This window comes from Arvicola amphibius, chromosome 2 (assembly GCF_903992535.2).
Source record: "Arvicola amphibius chromosome 2, mArvAmp1.2, whole genome shotgun sequence".
Classification (NCBI taxonomy): Eukaryota; Metazoa; Chordata; class Mammalia; order Rodentia; family Cricetidae; genus Arvicola; species Arvicola amphibius.
Window position 1 is genome coordinate 118,301,583 of NC_052048.2, and position 16,237 is coordinate 118,317,819.

Sequence of the window (16,237 nt, forward strand, 5' to 3'; positions counted from 1 at the left end):
TTCTCTTTGCCTATGGATCAGGAAATAGCTCTTAGCTACTTTTCCAACACCAAGCTACCTGCCACCATGAATGATAACAGGCTAAACCTTTGAAACTGTAAGCAAGTCACCAATTAAATGCTTTCTTTTATAGGAGTTACCAGCTGGGCGGTGGTGGCACATGCCTTTAATCCCAGCACTTGGGAGGCAGAGGCAGGTGGATCTCTGTGAGTTTGAGACCAGCCTGGTCTACAAGTGCTAGTTCCAGGACAGGCTCCAAAGCCACAGAGAAACCCTGTCTCAAAAAACAAAAACAAACAAACAGAAAAGAATGAGTTAGTTGCCTTGGTCATGGTGACTCCTCACAGCAAAAGAACAGTGACTAAGACATAACTTGGTACCAGGGACTGGGGTATTGCTGTGACAGGCCTTATCATGCTGTTTGTTGGAAGGCTCTGGGACTTTGGACTAGAAAAGAGATTGCTTTAAGCGAGGCTTAGTGGGTCATCCCAGTAGGAACATGAAGATAGTGCTGAGGGCAAATTAAACTGTGGGGGCCCAGATCAAAAAGTTTCAGAAGGGAAGACTATTGCAAGTGACCTAGAGATCATTTTTATGATATTTTGGCAGAGTGTGGTTGCTTTTTAACCTTGTCCTAAAAATCTGTCTGAGGCCGGGCGGTGGTGGCGCACACCTTTAATCCCAGCACTCGGGAGGCAGAGGCAGGCGGATCTCTGAGTTCGAGGCCAGCCTGGTCTACAAGAGCTAGTTCCAGGACAGGCTCTAGAAACTACAGGGAAACCCTGTCTCGAAAAACCAAAAAAAAAAAAAAAAATTTGTCTGAGGCTAAATTTGGACTAATGGCATTAGCAGAGAAAAGTTCAGGGCAGCCTAGTATTGACTGTAGCATGTGGTCACTAGTGGTCACTCTTATGCAGATCTCCAATGAAAATGAGCAAGTGGAGCAAGAATAAATACAAAATATACAGTTTGAGAGGAGCACCAGGAAATATAAAGGAACCAAGATCATTGCTCAAGGGAATGAAAAATTCAGAGAAAAGCCTGAGGCTAAATGGAATAAAGGGAGTGGTAACCTCAGGGCAAGACCCCATCCAACTAAGCTTCAAATGTATAAAGAGGAATTAAAGGAAAGCCTAAAGAGTGAGGGAAACTATCAGCATCAGAAAGCTGGTGTGAGTGTAACTGAACAGCAGGATCAAGTTCAAACCCCATCAAGCAGTAGAGTTTGGCAGCTTTGGCCACAAGGTTCTGGCTTTAGAGTCAAGTACACAGGAAAGGGTATGAAATCTCTCTCTGTGGCTAAGCCTCTGAAGCCAGACATGTGCTAGGGGTGACCCTGCTTCGCTAGGGGTGACCCTGCATGGAAGCCCAGAGAGTTCATTCATGAAGCTGTGAAGGTGAAGCCTGGATGTCAGTGGATACCAAGATGTTGGAAGTGCCAGAGTCGTGGGACATCTGCCAAGGAACGGGGAGATTGGGTGTGGAGCCAGCCCACCAGAGACAAGAGTGCTGCGGTCAGCGGAAGTAAAGGTCTGAAGAGTGCGCTGACATTAGACTTAGAGACACAGAACTTGGAGTTACTCTGCTAAGTTTTGGACAAGCTTTGGTCCAGCATTTCCTCACTCTGCTCCCTTTCCTCCCTTTTGGAATGGTAATGCATATTCTGTGCTATTGAATGTTGGAATTATGAGATCTGATTTTTTACTTTATCAGAGGTTACAGTTAAGAGATTGTCATAGTCTTAGAAGAGACTTTGAACTTTGGACTTTTAAACAGTGTTGAGACTGTGATAGACTATGGGGACCTTTGAAGTTGGGCTGATTGTATTTTTGCTTTATGATACTGTTACAAGCTTATGGGGGCCAGGGGGTAGGATGTGGTGGTTTGAAAATGGTTTCCATAGGTTCATCTATTTGAATGCTTAGTCATCGGGAAATGGCACTACTTGAGAAGGATCAGTAGGCACAGCACATATCCCAAGAGAAAACGTGCCTACCTGAGAGATATATCCTTCCCCCACCCTCTTCCAGCCACATCATAAATCTAAGCACCAATACAGAAATATCAGGTAGAGACAAACATTGCAAAAAGTATTCACCACAGGGAAGCTGCAAAACAGACACAAGTTTCTTTCACCCTGTCACCCCAACACCAAAGAAACAGAGAAAGAAAGGAAAAATACTCTTTCCCCCATAACCACCAATGGCCTTAACAATACCACCCCATCTTATGGCCATGCCACTTGTACCAGAAATCAAACTGCATTGTATATGAGTTTATTCCAGTTCTTTTGTTTTGTTTTGTTTTTTAAATAGGTCTTACTCTAAGGCTCACCTCAAATTTGCAATCTTTGCCTCACCCCCAAACGCTATCCAAGTGCCGGAATTACGGGTGACATCAGCCCTGACTCGGCTATCTTATTTTGTTTTGTTGATCTATTTTTTCAATCTACTTACTATGACCCTGTTTTGTTTGTTTACTGTTGCTGTGATAAACATCACAACCAAAAAACAAAAGGAAAGGGTTTAATTCATCTTACAATTCATAGTCCATCAGAGAGGGAACCTTGAACTTGAGGCAGGAACCTGGAGGCAAGAATGGAAGCAGAGACAACAGGAGAGCACTGCCTACTTGGCTGGCTCAGCTACACCATCCGGGACCATCTGCCCAGGAATGGTACCACCCACAGTAGGCTAGACCCTCCCACATCAATCATGAATCAAGAAAAAGCCATGTGACATGCCCACAGGCCAGTATGACAGAGGCAATTCCTGATTGAATTTTCCTCTTCCCAGGTGACTCTAGTTTGTGTCAATCTCACAATAGCTGACTAGCAGAGACTCCCTTATTATAATTTGTACAATTATTTTAATATCTAATATAAACAACACACATTCTATTGTTTCATTATTTTTCAAGAGCAATTAATGGCTCTCAAACTTTTTGGCCTTACATTTCAATTGACAGCTCTAAAAATTTTTGGCAATGCAAAGACCTTCTGCTTACGTGAGTTATATCTGTCAAAAACTTACCATGTTAGAAACTAAAACTGAGAAAAATATGAGTATATTTTTCAAATTAATGAAAAGTATTATTTTTAAAGGTGGGGTGCAACACATCAATTCCAGCACTCAGGAATCTGAGGCAGGAGAATTACTTGAGTCTGAGGTCAATCTAGGCTATAAAATGAGTACTGTGCCAACCAGGGCTAAATGCCATCCATACACAGACAAAAGTCCCCCAAAGGAAAAAAATATTGTTTGATACTTTTGCAAGTATATTCAATTTCTAACAAATATTCTCTCCCGTTCACTGAAATATAACTGATATATGAGAGTATACATTATCGTATGCGATGGTTTGTTATGCACACTGGCAAACAACTGACTAGAGATTTGAGTAGCAGACACTCTTCGTTTTCCAGTCAGTCAAATGCATCTAAACAGCTAGGTTTCCTCTTCCAGTGGTAATGTACCATGAAACTGCCAGTTTCGTTCATAATTCAAATAATCCTATGACTATTTCTCTCAAGAAAACAACACACTTCAATAAGCAAAAGTAAATCTATGTGTACTCCCTGTTTCATTATAGAACACTTTAAAAAAAAGAAAAAGAAAATAAAAGAGAGCATGGCATGGCGACACACACCTTTAATCCCTGCACTCGGGAGGCAGAGGCAGGCGGATCTCTGTGAGTTCAAGACCAGCCTGGTCTACAGAGCGAGTTCCAGGACAGTCAGGGCTACAAAGGGAGACTCTGTCTCAAAAAACAAAAATAAACAAAGAGAAAAAAGGGGGAGGGCATGGAAGCTAACACTTGTAATCCCAGCAGTTGGGAAGTGGAGGCAGGCAGATCTTCAGGCCTCACGACAGGCAGCCTAGCCTCATTGGTAAACTGAGGCCCCAGTGAGAGTCCCTGCCTCCAAACACATGGGACAGCCTATAGAGAGGGTCACTAGCTAAGAGCAGCTGATCTCCATTCTCAGCAGCCACGGGCTTCACAGCTGCCTCTGACTCCAGCCCAGAGAAGGAGGGTTTGAACCACTTTTTTAGTCTCTGCCATCACCCCACACATGCCACATACAGACACCCCAATGTATGCACGAAATAGTAAAAAAGTAAATCATTCCACACATGCTACATGCAACCCCTGCTTCAAAATGCACACACAAAATAGTAAAAAAGTAAACAAATATTTTTCAAAAAGGTAGACAACACCTGAAGAACAATGTCCATGGCTGACCTCTGAAATCCACATAAACACGCATACATGTACGTAAGAATATATGTGAAATATGATATATAATTTATGATATCATAATATATAATACATGTTTACTTATGAAAGCCAGGCTCGATGTTCTGAATCCCAGCACTGGGGGGAGGGGAGCTTGAGCAATGGTGGAGCAACTCACTACAGCCCTGCAGGTGGGCCCTGCTGCTCAGAGACCCTATCTGCTCCCTGCTTAACCTGGACCGCCCTGCTCTGACACACAGTTGAGGTCAGTCTGGACTACCCAGTAGTTCTCGGGTCGTCTGAGCTATGCAAGGCCGTCTGTAGGAAGAAGGTTAGACACATCCTGACACCAGTGTCCTCACCCTCACACACCAGACACAAACACAAAGGCTGCAGTGAGCCCCGCCCACAGACACGACACAAACACAAAGGCTGCAGTAAGCCCCGCCCACAGACACGACACAAACACAAAGGCTGCAGTGAGCCCCGCCCACAGAGACCTCTTGCTGGCCTGACATGTTTTCATTTCTCCCATAACAGTTGCTGAAAAATGCTCAGGGTGCCTTTGCTTGACAGCAGTCTATAGGGGCACCCCCCCCCCATCCAATCCTCTGCCTTGTGGGCCATGCAGAAGTTCGGGATTGACTCCAAGCAAGTCGTTTCCCACCCCAACGTCCTGAGCAGCCTGTCTATCACACACCCAATCTTTAATTCCAATTCTAGTGAGATTTAAATAAAATTCAATTCCAATTGCTCTCAATCTCCAATTCTATGTAAGGTCAATTGTAAATGAAAAGAGATTATCTTTTATGTATTTATTTACTTATCTTAATAAACTTTTATTTCCAAGAATAAAACTAAGGCTGGGCAGTGGTGGTGCATGCCTTTAATCCCAGCACCTGGAAGGTAAAAGCAGGTGAATCTCTGTAAATTTGAGGCCAGCCAGGGCTGTTACACAGAGAAACCCTGTCTCAAAAAACAAAAACAAAAACAAAACAAAACAAAAGAATAAAAATTAAAGCAGGCTCTGTGGAATTTTCTAATTCTGAATGGGCTTATGTACAGCTCTCCAGAGGGGAGGAAAGATACCAAGACGCTGACCTCTGAGATCTTGCAGTCTAAGACGGAGTCTAAACAGAACTATTTAGGCAAATTTTACATAAGGTGCAAGATTTTAACAGTTGTTCAAGAGACTCTCAGAACTGAATTAAGACAGACAACTCCTCATTTGGAGTCGCCACATGGCAGCCTTAGACAAAGACGCAGTCTACAGATGGTGGTTTAGCCATTCTTCTGCATGGCAACAGCGACAGGGATGGCAGCGTCTGGGTTCTGGTGTAGTAACCTGACAACTATTCAAAGAGTCTCGGGCTATCTGTGAAGCAGAGACTCAACACCTGGGCCTTCAGAACTTATCCTACTACTACCATCACCAAATTTAGGTTTGAAATAGCTTCTCTGGCCCCTTTAAGAAAGCAATATGGCTCAGAAGATAAAGAAAGGCATTTGCCACTAGCTAAAGGGAACAGACTGAGCTTGATCCCGGCCTGAGTTCGATGCGCAGGACCTATATGGAAAAATAAGCGACCGACTTTCACAAGTCACCTCCATACACATACTGTGGCATGCACATGCCCACAGGCCCAGACACACGATCAATAAATAAATGTAAAGAAGTTTTAATAATAATAGTTATAATAAAAACCCATAGCTGGGCAAGCAGGTGGTGGTCATGACAGTAATCCCAGCAGTAGGGAAGCCAAGATCAGGCCTGACAGGAGTTCCAGGCCAGCCCGCTCCACAGAGTAAAACTTTCTTGAAGCAAACAAAGCTCAATAATTATTTTTTAAAATAATAAAAATTAAAAGCACAGTTGGACTGAAGATACACAGGACCCTGGATCCAACCCCAGTACTGGGCTGGGGAGATGAGGGGATGACATCAAGGACGACGAGGAGTACGATGCCCAGCACAGCCAGAGCTAAACAATGAGGAAGACAGGTCCCTATAGGGCAAGGCCCACTAGCACGGACATATGGATGTCTCCATGGCTCTTCATGCTGTGCAACGAGAGACGCCTGGAGAACAAATATTCATATCCAAAACCTGTTACTAGAGGACACACTGGGACCAACAATACCAGCATCTAAGGCAAGTTTTTAAAGGCACACTGAAGCCTAATTTTAAAGGCTGTGGTCCAGATCTTAGGGCTAGAGAGATGGAAAGAATTAGCTCTTTTTAATTATGACTAGCTGTGCCACAGGCTGGGAAGAGATGGAATCGTTACATGTACCAGTGCTGTAATTAACAGCTGTTGAAAGGCTAGGCTTAATGCATCTGAGATGTGGGGACGCTCGGGCCAGACACAACCATAAACCAGGGGAAGAGGGTTATTTCCTGGTTTCTACATGCAGCTAGCACTGTAACATTATCTTTTGGAATAATAATCCAACTTACACGCTTAAATAGCTTTAATTTTAGATCTACCCAACTGACTTGAATCTATAGAAGAATTCTGTGAAGCTGACATTCAGAGCCTACCTACTCAACAGGTGACTTCAGAGCTCTCATTGTGCCTGATGTTTTTCTGGCGCTAGCTGTGCATGAGTCATTAGTGAAGCTGAATATCTGCAGTTCGGAGTCAGACAATATCTAAACGTGCAATTTATGAAGTGGGAGACTTAGGCAGAACGTAATTGTTTTGTGCTTTTGGCCCCCTCATCTGTAAACAGGGATAATAACAGATCTACTTAGAGAGTCACTGTGAGGATTAAATACTTGAAAAGCAGCCCTACCATAAAAAGCCCAATGGCTGTTAGAACACGAAGCACATATAAGCCCAGGCCATTTGTAAAACTGATTACAGGCGCCCCGGTGCCACAGAGCAGAAAGAGGGCTACACTTAGAAATGAGGCAAGTAGCAATGGGCACATCAGCCCCCTCCAACTGTAACTGTGTTGCCTTCCTCAAACTTAGAAAATTTCTGTCTTTTAGAGATGAATGAAGGACTGCTCTTCAATCACAGGATGGTCACTGAAAGATCATGCAGTATTTGCTACATGTATGAAAACCTTCAAATATACACATAAAATGGCTTAATGCAGTAAGATAAACAATACTGTTGGCATGACAATAAATCGTTGTGCTTTATGTGCACCATAAAATCTTTTATTAAAGGGCCCAAGCCGCAGCAGATGAGTGAAGGGTACTGCCTCTGCCCTGCTCCTACGCCCTGAGAATGCACCGGATGGATGCTCACTGCTCGTGCTCCATGCCAGTCTGCTCAGAACAAGCCCAGGTCTCGCTGTCTCTCTCATTTCTGCTGGAGAGAGAGGGAGCAAAGCGTTGCTTCTGAGCCACACACGGAGGCTTACAGCAAGTGAGCACTAAAGTTCACCTACTCGAGGGCTCGAGAACACCACAGTCAGGCTTTCCCCACATTCCATTCAGTAGGGAGGAAATTCTGGGCACTTGTTGGTGTCTCTGAGAACAAAAAGTCAGTATTCACCAAATTGCCCGTATAGCTGCCAAAGAACAATGGGGCTTCGGCAATTTTCTCCTTTTAAAGCAGAAGCAGATAGGCAGGACTTCAACACCAAGAAAATGTCAAGACCACTTTCCCGAGCCCTTGTTCTAAATCAGCATGTGGGCTGCTCAGCCAGGCTCTGTGTCTTGCTAGAGACTACTTCGAACTGCCTTCAACCATTTGCAAAGGGAGCCATAGAGGAGAAAGCGCGACTTCACTCTCCTTTCTCTCAACCCAGAAAACACACAGGAAAAAGGCATAAATGTCTCTTCGACATAATTCAAAGCATCGTCACTAGGTAAAGCCCTTGCATAAGTGTCTTGATAATTATATTCCAATACACTCTCTCAGGCCTTATGGAAGATGAAAAACACCATTTTTCCATTCCAAGCAATCTGTTAAAGAAAACCAACATTACTTGTAAACAGATTCCAAGCTATCAGAAGGGTAACTTAAAAATACACTGTGTGTTTTGGATATATTCTTTAAACCATTTGTCAGATCTAACAAGAATCTATGACCACAACTTCTTGAGCTCAAATGAATCTTTATATTCTAGCTTCTTCCAGTTAAATAATCACAGCCTATGACTTCTTAGTATTTATTAGTTATGTGCATCTTTAAGAAAATGTCAGTTGGGTACAGTGATGCATGCCTATAATCCCTACCACCTGAAGGGTCAAAGCAGGAAGAGCAGGAGCTGAAGGCCAGCCTCAGCTACCTAGCAATTTAAAACCAGTTTGGGCTATAAGAGACCTTATCTCAAAAAAAAATATGCACAGGTAAAAAATAATGTATGACAATATCATAACAAAAACCATCATTACGTAGAATAAACAAACACTAATAAAATCCAAAATAAAATAATCTCACAATTATTGGCACCCTCCAGATTATAAAGCAAGGACTGGATCCCACCAGTGCCCAGGACAAAGGTCGTGAGCCCAGTTCAGTTGAGAGCACTTGCCTAGCACAAGTGAGGCTTCAATTTCTAACAAAAACACATCTGTTAAGAGTTTTAAACCAAGCAAATGCACAGAGCTGATACCAGCAACGGGTTTTCATCCCAGCGATACTCACAAGAAAATAAAAAGCCGTACATCCTACGAGGGCTAGAGTCATGTGTCTGCAAACCAGACACATGTGTTCTGGCCTTGCATTCTCATTGTATCATTTGCAGGGATCTGAAGAAGCACTTCCCAAAGAGTATCTTCTAGACATTGCTGTGTGTGATGCTAACACACTCAAATAACTGTTGTGATGGGGCAACCAGAAGACACCTCATCACTGTGGAACCTGCCGGGACCTCTGTGTGCTAATGCACACCATAAATTCCAAGATCATATCCAAATATGAAGTCTGCAGGATGCCAAGCTGAGCAAGATCTTGAAGAGAGTTTTTGAAGGGTTTCCAAGAAGGTTTGGTCTGGGCTTTGGTCACAGTGTTTCTGGGCACTTAGGGAAGTTAGGGAAACTTCTAAAGGTCTCACCTGATGTGCGTTGCAGGAAGAGATTCATACTGGCGGGACAGAAAGAGCTCCCTATGTTTCAACTGATGCTTCTGCTTCTCAGTCAAGTCAGCCTCAACCGTCATCTCCGTTTCTTCCTCTGTTTCTTCTACACAAACAAAATCCAAAGAATCCATTGTTACAACTCATGCTGCCCCGTGGGCTATTAAAACAGAGTGAACTGGCAGGTCAAATTCGTATTCCATCTGATAATTTCTTCACATTAATCACTTCTGAACGTCACATTAATCTTTTCACTGCAATCCCAACCCTGAAACCAAGCTCTCAGGGCTGCCAAGAAAGAAGAAAAAAACCAGTGTTAAAATGGCGGAACCGGACATGGTGGCATACACTTCGGATCCCAGTACTTTGGAGGCTGAGGCAGGAGGATCACTAATTCAAACCCCACAGTGAGACCTCTCTTAAAACAAATAATAAGCAAGTGAGTGAGCTAGTGAGCGAACAGTGGCTGGATGGCTGGCTCAGTGGTCAAGAGCACTTGCTGCACGATCAAGGACCACGGTTAGGCTGCATAACAAGCCAGTGTCCTTACAAACACCTGTAGTCCCGCTTCAGAGAATGAAGATAGGGGACTGCTGGGGTTTGCTGTTCCCAGCCTAGCAGAGAAAACTCAACCCTAGGTTCAGGATAGACCCTGCCTTAAAGGAACAGTCAGAGAACAATGGAAGAGGACACCCAACAACCCTCAGACACACCTGGAAACACACATGTGCGCATACAGATACACACAAAGACATTTCTTCAAAATAATAAGTAACATTAAAAGTAAATGACTGTTAAAAGGGCAGCTAAGAGCTCAGCTGTGAATGGCAGTAGCATATGCCTGAAAACCAAACACTTAGGAGGCTGAGGCAGGAAGACGGGGAGTTCTGAGCTAGCCAGGGCTACAGAGTCAGGGCTGATCTCAAAACTCTTTAATTAAAATAAAATATAAATGGAGCCAACTGTGGTGGCATATGCCTTTAATCCCAGCACTGGGGAAACAGAGGCAGGCAGATCTCTATGAGTTTTGAGGCTAGCCTGTTCTATATAGCGAGTTCCAGGCCAGCAATAACTACATAGTGAAACCCTATCTTAAAACAAATGGGGGGGGGGGGGAAGACACGACGAAAAGATGACAGACTGACTACACAACAGAACTTCCAATTGAATAACATAAATAATAAACCAACTGAGAGATTAGAATTGAGGAAATATCCTTAGAAATTTGAGCCTGAAGCAGAAAATGAATAAATGAAAACCAAACAAAACACTAAGACTCTTTTTTAAAGCCCAGGCATAGAGCTGGGAGTGCTGAGCACAAAGAAAACCCTAGGATTGGTACCAGGACTACATAGGCCCCAAGTGGAGGTGTACACTGAAACCCCAGCACTTAGAGATGAAGGCATACAGATCAGAAAGGCCATCATAGGCTCTAAGAAAACTGTCTCAAAAAACAAAACCAGAATTGGAGGGTCTCATCCCTACCCTGTGTATACAGGAATCAGATTTATAATACTTACATGCTTTTTTGTCTTATATGAATACTATAAACCAAATCACTTTTGCAGGGGGAAAACATACTTGTAACACCAGAGACTGAGGCAGGAGGCTGGAGTTCACAGTCCACCTGAGCTTTATAGACTCTAGACCCTATTTCCATAACAAAAACAAAAACCTATGAAGACCAACATCACAGAGAGAAAAGAAAAAAAGGCCCAGAAAGAAAAAAAAGGAAGCTAACCATCTTTTCTGTCTTTCCTCTCTGCAGCAGGAAGGGGGTTGCTACTGGAAACCCGTCCCTTCCATCAGGGAGTGAACCTCCAGCACCTCCACGCACTTCATTTGTTTAAAAGTGACAACACAAGAAGCTGGAATAGAATTGAAGCCACTTGTTCCTGGTGAGCTTGTGTTAAGATGGTGGTGCAATGACACCCAAGAGGAGAGCAAATGATCAACACCCAGAACTGCAGTCAATTCTCCATCCACTCAATCAGCGTGTTAGGAGTGAGGCAGGTGCTGCTCCAGGGGCTGCTCAGTGAGCAGTGACTGAGAAATGACTCCTGGCCTTGGGCACCGAGAAAATGAAGCAACAAGGTTCTGCGTGGTGTCTCGTTCTGATTTTGGGGCACCCTAGCCGGGTAACAAGCTGGCCTCACACTCACCACCTTAGGTACTTTTCTACTGCTGGGACAGCAAACTGACCAAAGGCAGCTCAGGGGAGGAAAGGGCTTACTGCACAACACTTCTAGGTAACAGTGTATCATAAGGCAAGTCAGGGCAGGATCTCAAGACAGGACAGGGTGGGAAGCTGGAGACAGAAGCGAAAGCAGAGGAAACTGAAGGTGCTCCTTATGGCTTGCTCCTTATGGCTTGCTCAGCCTGCTTTCCTTTTGTTTTTTGTTTGTTTGTGTTTTTTTGTTTTTGTTTTTGTTTTTTGAGACAGGGTTTCTCTGTAGCTTTGGAGCCTGTCCCAGAACTAGCTCTTGTAAACCAGGCTAACCTCAAACACACAGAGATCCGCCTGTGTCTGCCTCCTCCCCAGTGCTGAGATTAAAGGCATGCGCCACTGCACCGCCAGACAGCCTGCTTTCTTATACAACTTTCTTATACAACCCTGACCATCTGCCCAGCAGTGGAACCCCCTACAAGGGTTGTTTCCTCCCACAGCAATCATTAATTAAGAAAATGCCTGACAGACTTGCCCACAGGCCAATCTTATGGAGGTACTTTCTCAACTGAGAGTCCTTCTTCCCAAATGTCTTTAGCTTGTGTCAAGTCGACAAAAAACTAGCCAGCACCCTCACCATCTTCTGGCCTTCCTCTCCTGAGAACTGAGATTATGGTGTGTGCTACCACACCTGTCTAAATGATCTTTTTTTGACATTACATTTAACGTCTTTAAAGAGAAAAGGGACAGCAATATCATTTACAAACAAAATTCTGATTAATTTGAGCTACACAACTTTTAAAAACTATAATGTCTCTGGAGGCTCCCTGGTCCCTTGAAGCCTCTCCTGGAGCAGACTGCGTGGCTATGGGGAATAGCAGGAGCGCAGCGACTCAGAGTGAGGGCTGCAGGAAAGAGGAAGAGTGCTGGCTGCTCTGCATGCAGGAATCACAACTTTCGAGTGACCTGGAACATCTGGCTTCACACCGAACCCTTTACCATGAGACCAGAGGAGCCACACAGACAGCAGCAAATCTAACTGTCACAATTCTTATTTCAGGGCCTGGGACCATAGAAGGCATTGTATCAAACACAATCCACAACTTTTTTTTTTTTTCTTTTTTTCCTTTTTTTTTTTTTTTTTTTTTTTTTTTTGGTTTTTCGAGACAGGGTTTCTCTGTGGCTTTGGAGCCTGTCCTGGAACTAGCTCTTGTAGACCAGGCTGGCCTCAAACTCACAGAGATCCGCCTGCCTCTGCCTCCCGAGTGCTGGGATTAAAGGTGTGCGCCACCACCGCCCGGCCAACTGACTGGTTCTAAAAGCCTCACCTAGGAGTGGGCAGGTTGGCTCAAGCAGATAAAGCCACACGTCACAAAGTTTGACAACCTGAGTTCCAACCCCTGGGCCCCACACAGTGGAAGAAGAAGAGCGACTCCTCCAAGTTGTCCTCTGACCTCCATATACGCAGATGTGGACATGGGAGCACACAATCACACACACACACACACACAGTATCAGAGGAATAAAAGAAAGTGGAGTCTCGTCATGCTCAAACCAAGCTCCCTTGAATGTTCTTTCTGAAGCCGTACACAGAAGCACAGCCCTAAAGGCGCCACCCCCATCTCACCAGGGGAGATGGATAACGTTGTTATTTTATTGCATTGGCACCATCAGCACAGCAAACACCACATACAGAATTGTGCTCTCTACCTAACTGGAGTCTGATAAACTGCTGCTCCAGAAGATTTGGCTGACTGAACTCTAACGGTGCCCTGCAGAGCAAAAAGCACCAATACATATCACAACACCAACAGCAAACCTCACCCATTTTTGTTGTTTTGGTTTGGGCATTTTTGGCTCTGTTTTTTTTAGACAGGGTCTCACTGTGTAGCTTTGGCTGTCCTGGAACTCGCTTTGTAACCCAGGCTGGCCTCAAACTCACAGAGATCCACCTGCTTCTGCCTCCTGAGTACTGGGATTAAAGGTGTGCGCCACTACACCCGGCTTGTTTCCTCCCACCCTCTCTCCCTCCCTCGCTCCCTCCCTTCATTCCTTTGTGTACCCGAGGGACTAGAAAGATGGTTCGGTAGTTAAGAACACTGCCTGCTCTTTCAGAAGACCCAGATTTGATTCTCAGCACCCATATGATGTTTTAAAACCATCTGTAATGTCAGTTCCAGGAGATCTAATGTAATGCCCTCTTCTGTCCTCCACGGGCACCAAGCAAGTCCAGGCATACATGAGCAAAACACTCATACACATAAAATAATTTAAATAAAAAATAAAGCATGTGTGAAAGAATATGGGAGTGCACGCCACAGTGAGTGCGTGGAGGTCGGAAGGCGACTTTAGGGAGTTGGTTTTCTCCTCCCACCGTGGGATCTGGGGAACAAGCTCAGATCATCCGCCTGCTTGTGTGGCAAGTATTTTCCCCACTGATCAATCTTGACAGCTCTTAAATCTTATTTTCTTATACAACTCATGATACTGGTTAAAATTCTAAGAGCTATAGAGTACAGTGTAACCAAAGAGGAAAGTCACCACCACAGAAGCATGGAAGCATACCCTGCAATCCCAACACAACAAACGGGAGGAAGGTCATGCGAGTTCACTATACACCGAGTTTGAGGCTAGCTGGGGTACCTGGTAAGACCTTGTTTCAAAACCACAAAGAAACAGCCATGATAATAATACATTTAACAAATGTCAGCACTTGTACTCTATAAACAACACTGCCAAAGACCAAACCAACTGAGAAACAACCCATGCTCACTGTTTGGAAGAGCTAAAACGACTGGAGAAGGCAGTAAATTCCCAAGTTGATCTACCCCATTCCTAATAGAATTCCAACTGCCTTTTTCACTAAAATTAACACAGATCTGGTTAATCATACAGGCGTTTACGGACCTAGAGTAGCTAAAATAATTTTGAGTAAGAATGAACTTAAGGTACCTGCAACCCTGCAACGGTACGGACTGTGGGACGGGCTTTGGTGCAGACACATGGGAGAGCAGAGGACAGCAACAGAGGAGAGCCTGGACATACAATCCACTGAATTTACACAAGGCAACCAAGACCAGTCCTCGGGGGAAAACAGACACTGCTTCCTTTAACAAATGGTGCTGAGACAACTAGACATCCATGGACTGACTGTGGACTCCCACACCTCAAACCACACACTAAAATGAACTTAAACACACACACACACAGGCTAACCGTAAGAACTAAGATTCAAAATAAAACATGTATCCCCATGACCTTTTAGACCAGGAAGTGGTATCTTATAGTTACTATATGCAAAAGCATAAACAAGAAAAACAAGTAGATAAATTTGGTCTCATATTATTAAAGTTGTAAGCTAAATGGATAATATAGGAAGGAAGGAAGGAAGGAAGGAAGGAAGGAAGGAAGGAAGGAAGGAAGGAAGGAAGGGAAGGAAAAAGGAAGAAGGAGGGAAGGAAGGAAGGAAGGAAGGAAGGAAGGAAGGAAGGAAGGAAGGAAGGAAGGGAAGGAAAAGTAAGGAAGGAAGAAAGAAGGAGGGAAGGAAGGAAGGGAAAAAGGAAGGAAGAAAGAAGGAGGGAAGGAAGGAAGGGAGGGAGGGAGGGAAGGAAAAAGGAGGGAAAAAAGGAGGGAAGGAAGGAAGGAAAAAGGAAGGAAAAAGGTGGGAGGTTGAATTAAGATGGCACATCCTCTGAAACAGGAGGTGGGAGGTTGAATTGATGGCCTCCAAAAGACAGAATGTATATAGCTCAAAAAAGGAGGGAAGGAAGAAGGGAGGGAGGGAGGGAGGAAGGGAGGGAGAGAGGGAGGGAGGGAGGAAAAAGGAGGGAAGGAAGGAGGGAAGGAGGGAAGGAAGGAAGGAGGAGGGAAGAAAGGAGGGAAGAGAAACTGGAGCCACAGGCAGGCAGATGGCTGAAGCTTGCCAAACAGCAGTCCAGCCCAGTCCATGAGCACCAGTTTCAGGGAGACCCTAGCTCAAAAACAGGTAAAGAGTGATTTCGATGGTTTGAAAAAGGATGACCCCCACAGGCTCATATATTTGAATGCTTAGGGAGTGGCACTATTTGTTGGAGTAGGTGTGGCTTTGTTGGATGTGAGTGCAGGTATTCCTGGAAATCAGAGGCATCGGGTCCCCTGGAGCTGAATTACAGGTGCTTATGAATTTTCCAACATGGGTCCTCTACAAGAGCAGTATGTGTTCTTAACCTCCCTCGGAGCCATCTCTCCAGCCCCCAATTTTTGGCTTGTTTGTTTGTTTTTCCAGGCAGGGTTTTTCTGTGTAGCCATGGTTAGTTACCCTAGAACTAACTCTGTAGACCAGGCTGGCCTCGAACTCAGAGATCTTCCTGCCTCTGCCTCTTGAGTGCTGGGATTAAAGGCATGTGCCACCATGTTCTGCAGCAATTTTTTAAAAAACAAACTTCAAGTACACAACCCACTAGCAGGGAGAATGATGGGCTCGCACGCCATCCAGTCTCTTCAGAACTCTGGAGCACATGCAGGGAGGACTAGCAAGCAGGTGGATGCCAGTTTAGTGCCACTCTGAATGTTCTTCTGACCTCACAGACCCCTCCAAGGGGAGTGGGAAACAACCAGCCAATGCACAGAAAGTCAAGTGGGAAACACAACGCTCACCTGGAGCACATTAATTTCTCCCCAGCTTTAAGAAGCCTAAGCCTGTCTCTGAAACATTCCTTTCACACAGTGAGCAACCATGACTCATCAGCTGTTCTCTAGCTAGTTAGGAGCCCACCAAAAATTTAAGCTATTTTTGTTTTACATTTATTCAAAGAAAACT

The 16,237-nt window shown here is 44.5% G+C and overlaps 1 protein-coding gene across 3 annotated transcripts in view; it reads right to left on the minus strand.

Moving 5' to 3' along the window:
• The window catches only part of Mta3 (metastasis associated 1 family member 3), a 126,619-nt gene that overhangs the window by 80,674 nt on the left and 29,708 nt on the right, over positions 1-16,237 (minus strand). For all 3 annotated transcript variants that reach the window (XM_038318725.1, XM_038318727.1, XM_038318726.1), the window contains exon 3: positions 9,252-9,378. In XM_038318725.1, the coding sequence (XP_038174653.1) occupies positions 9,252-9,378 (127 nt within the window). The remainder of the gene's footprint in view (positions 1-9,251; positions 9,379-16,237) is intronic.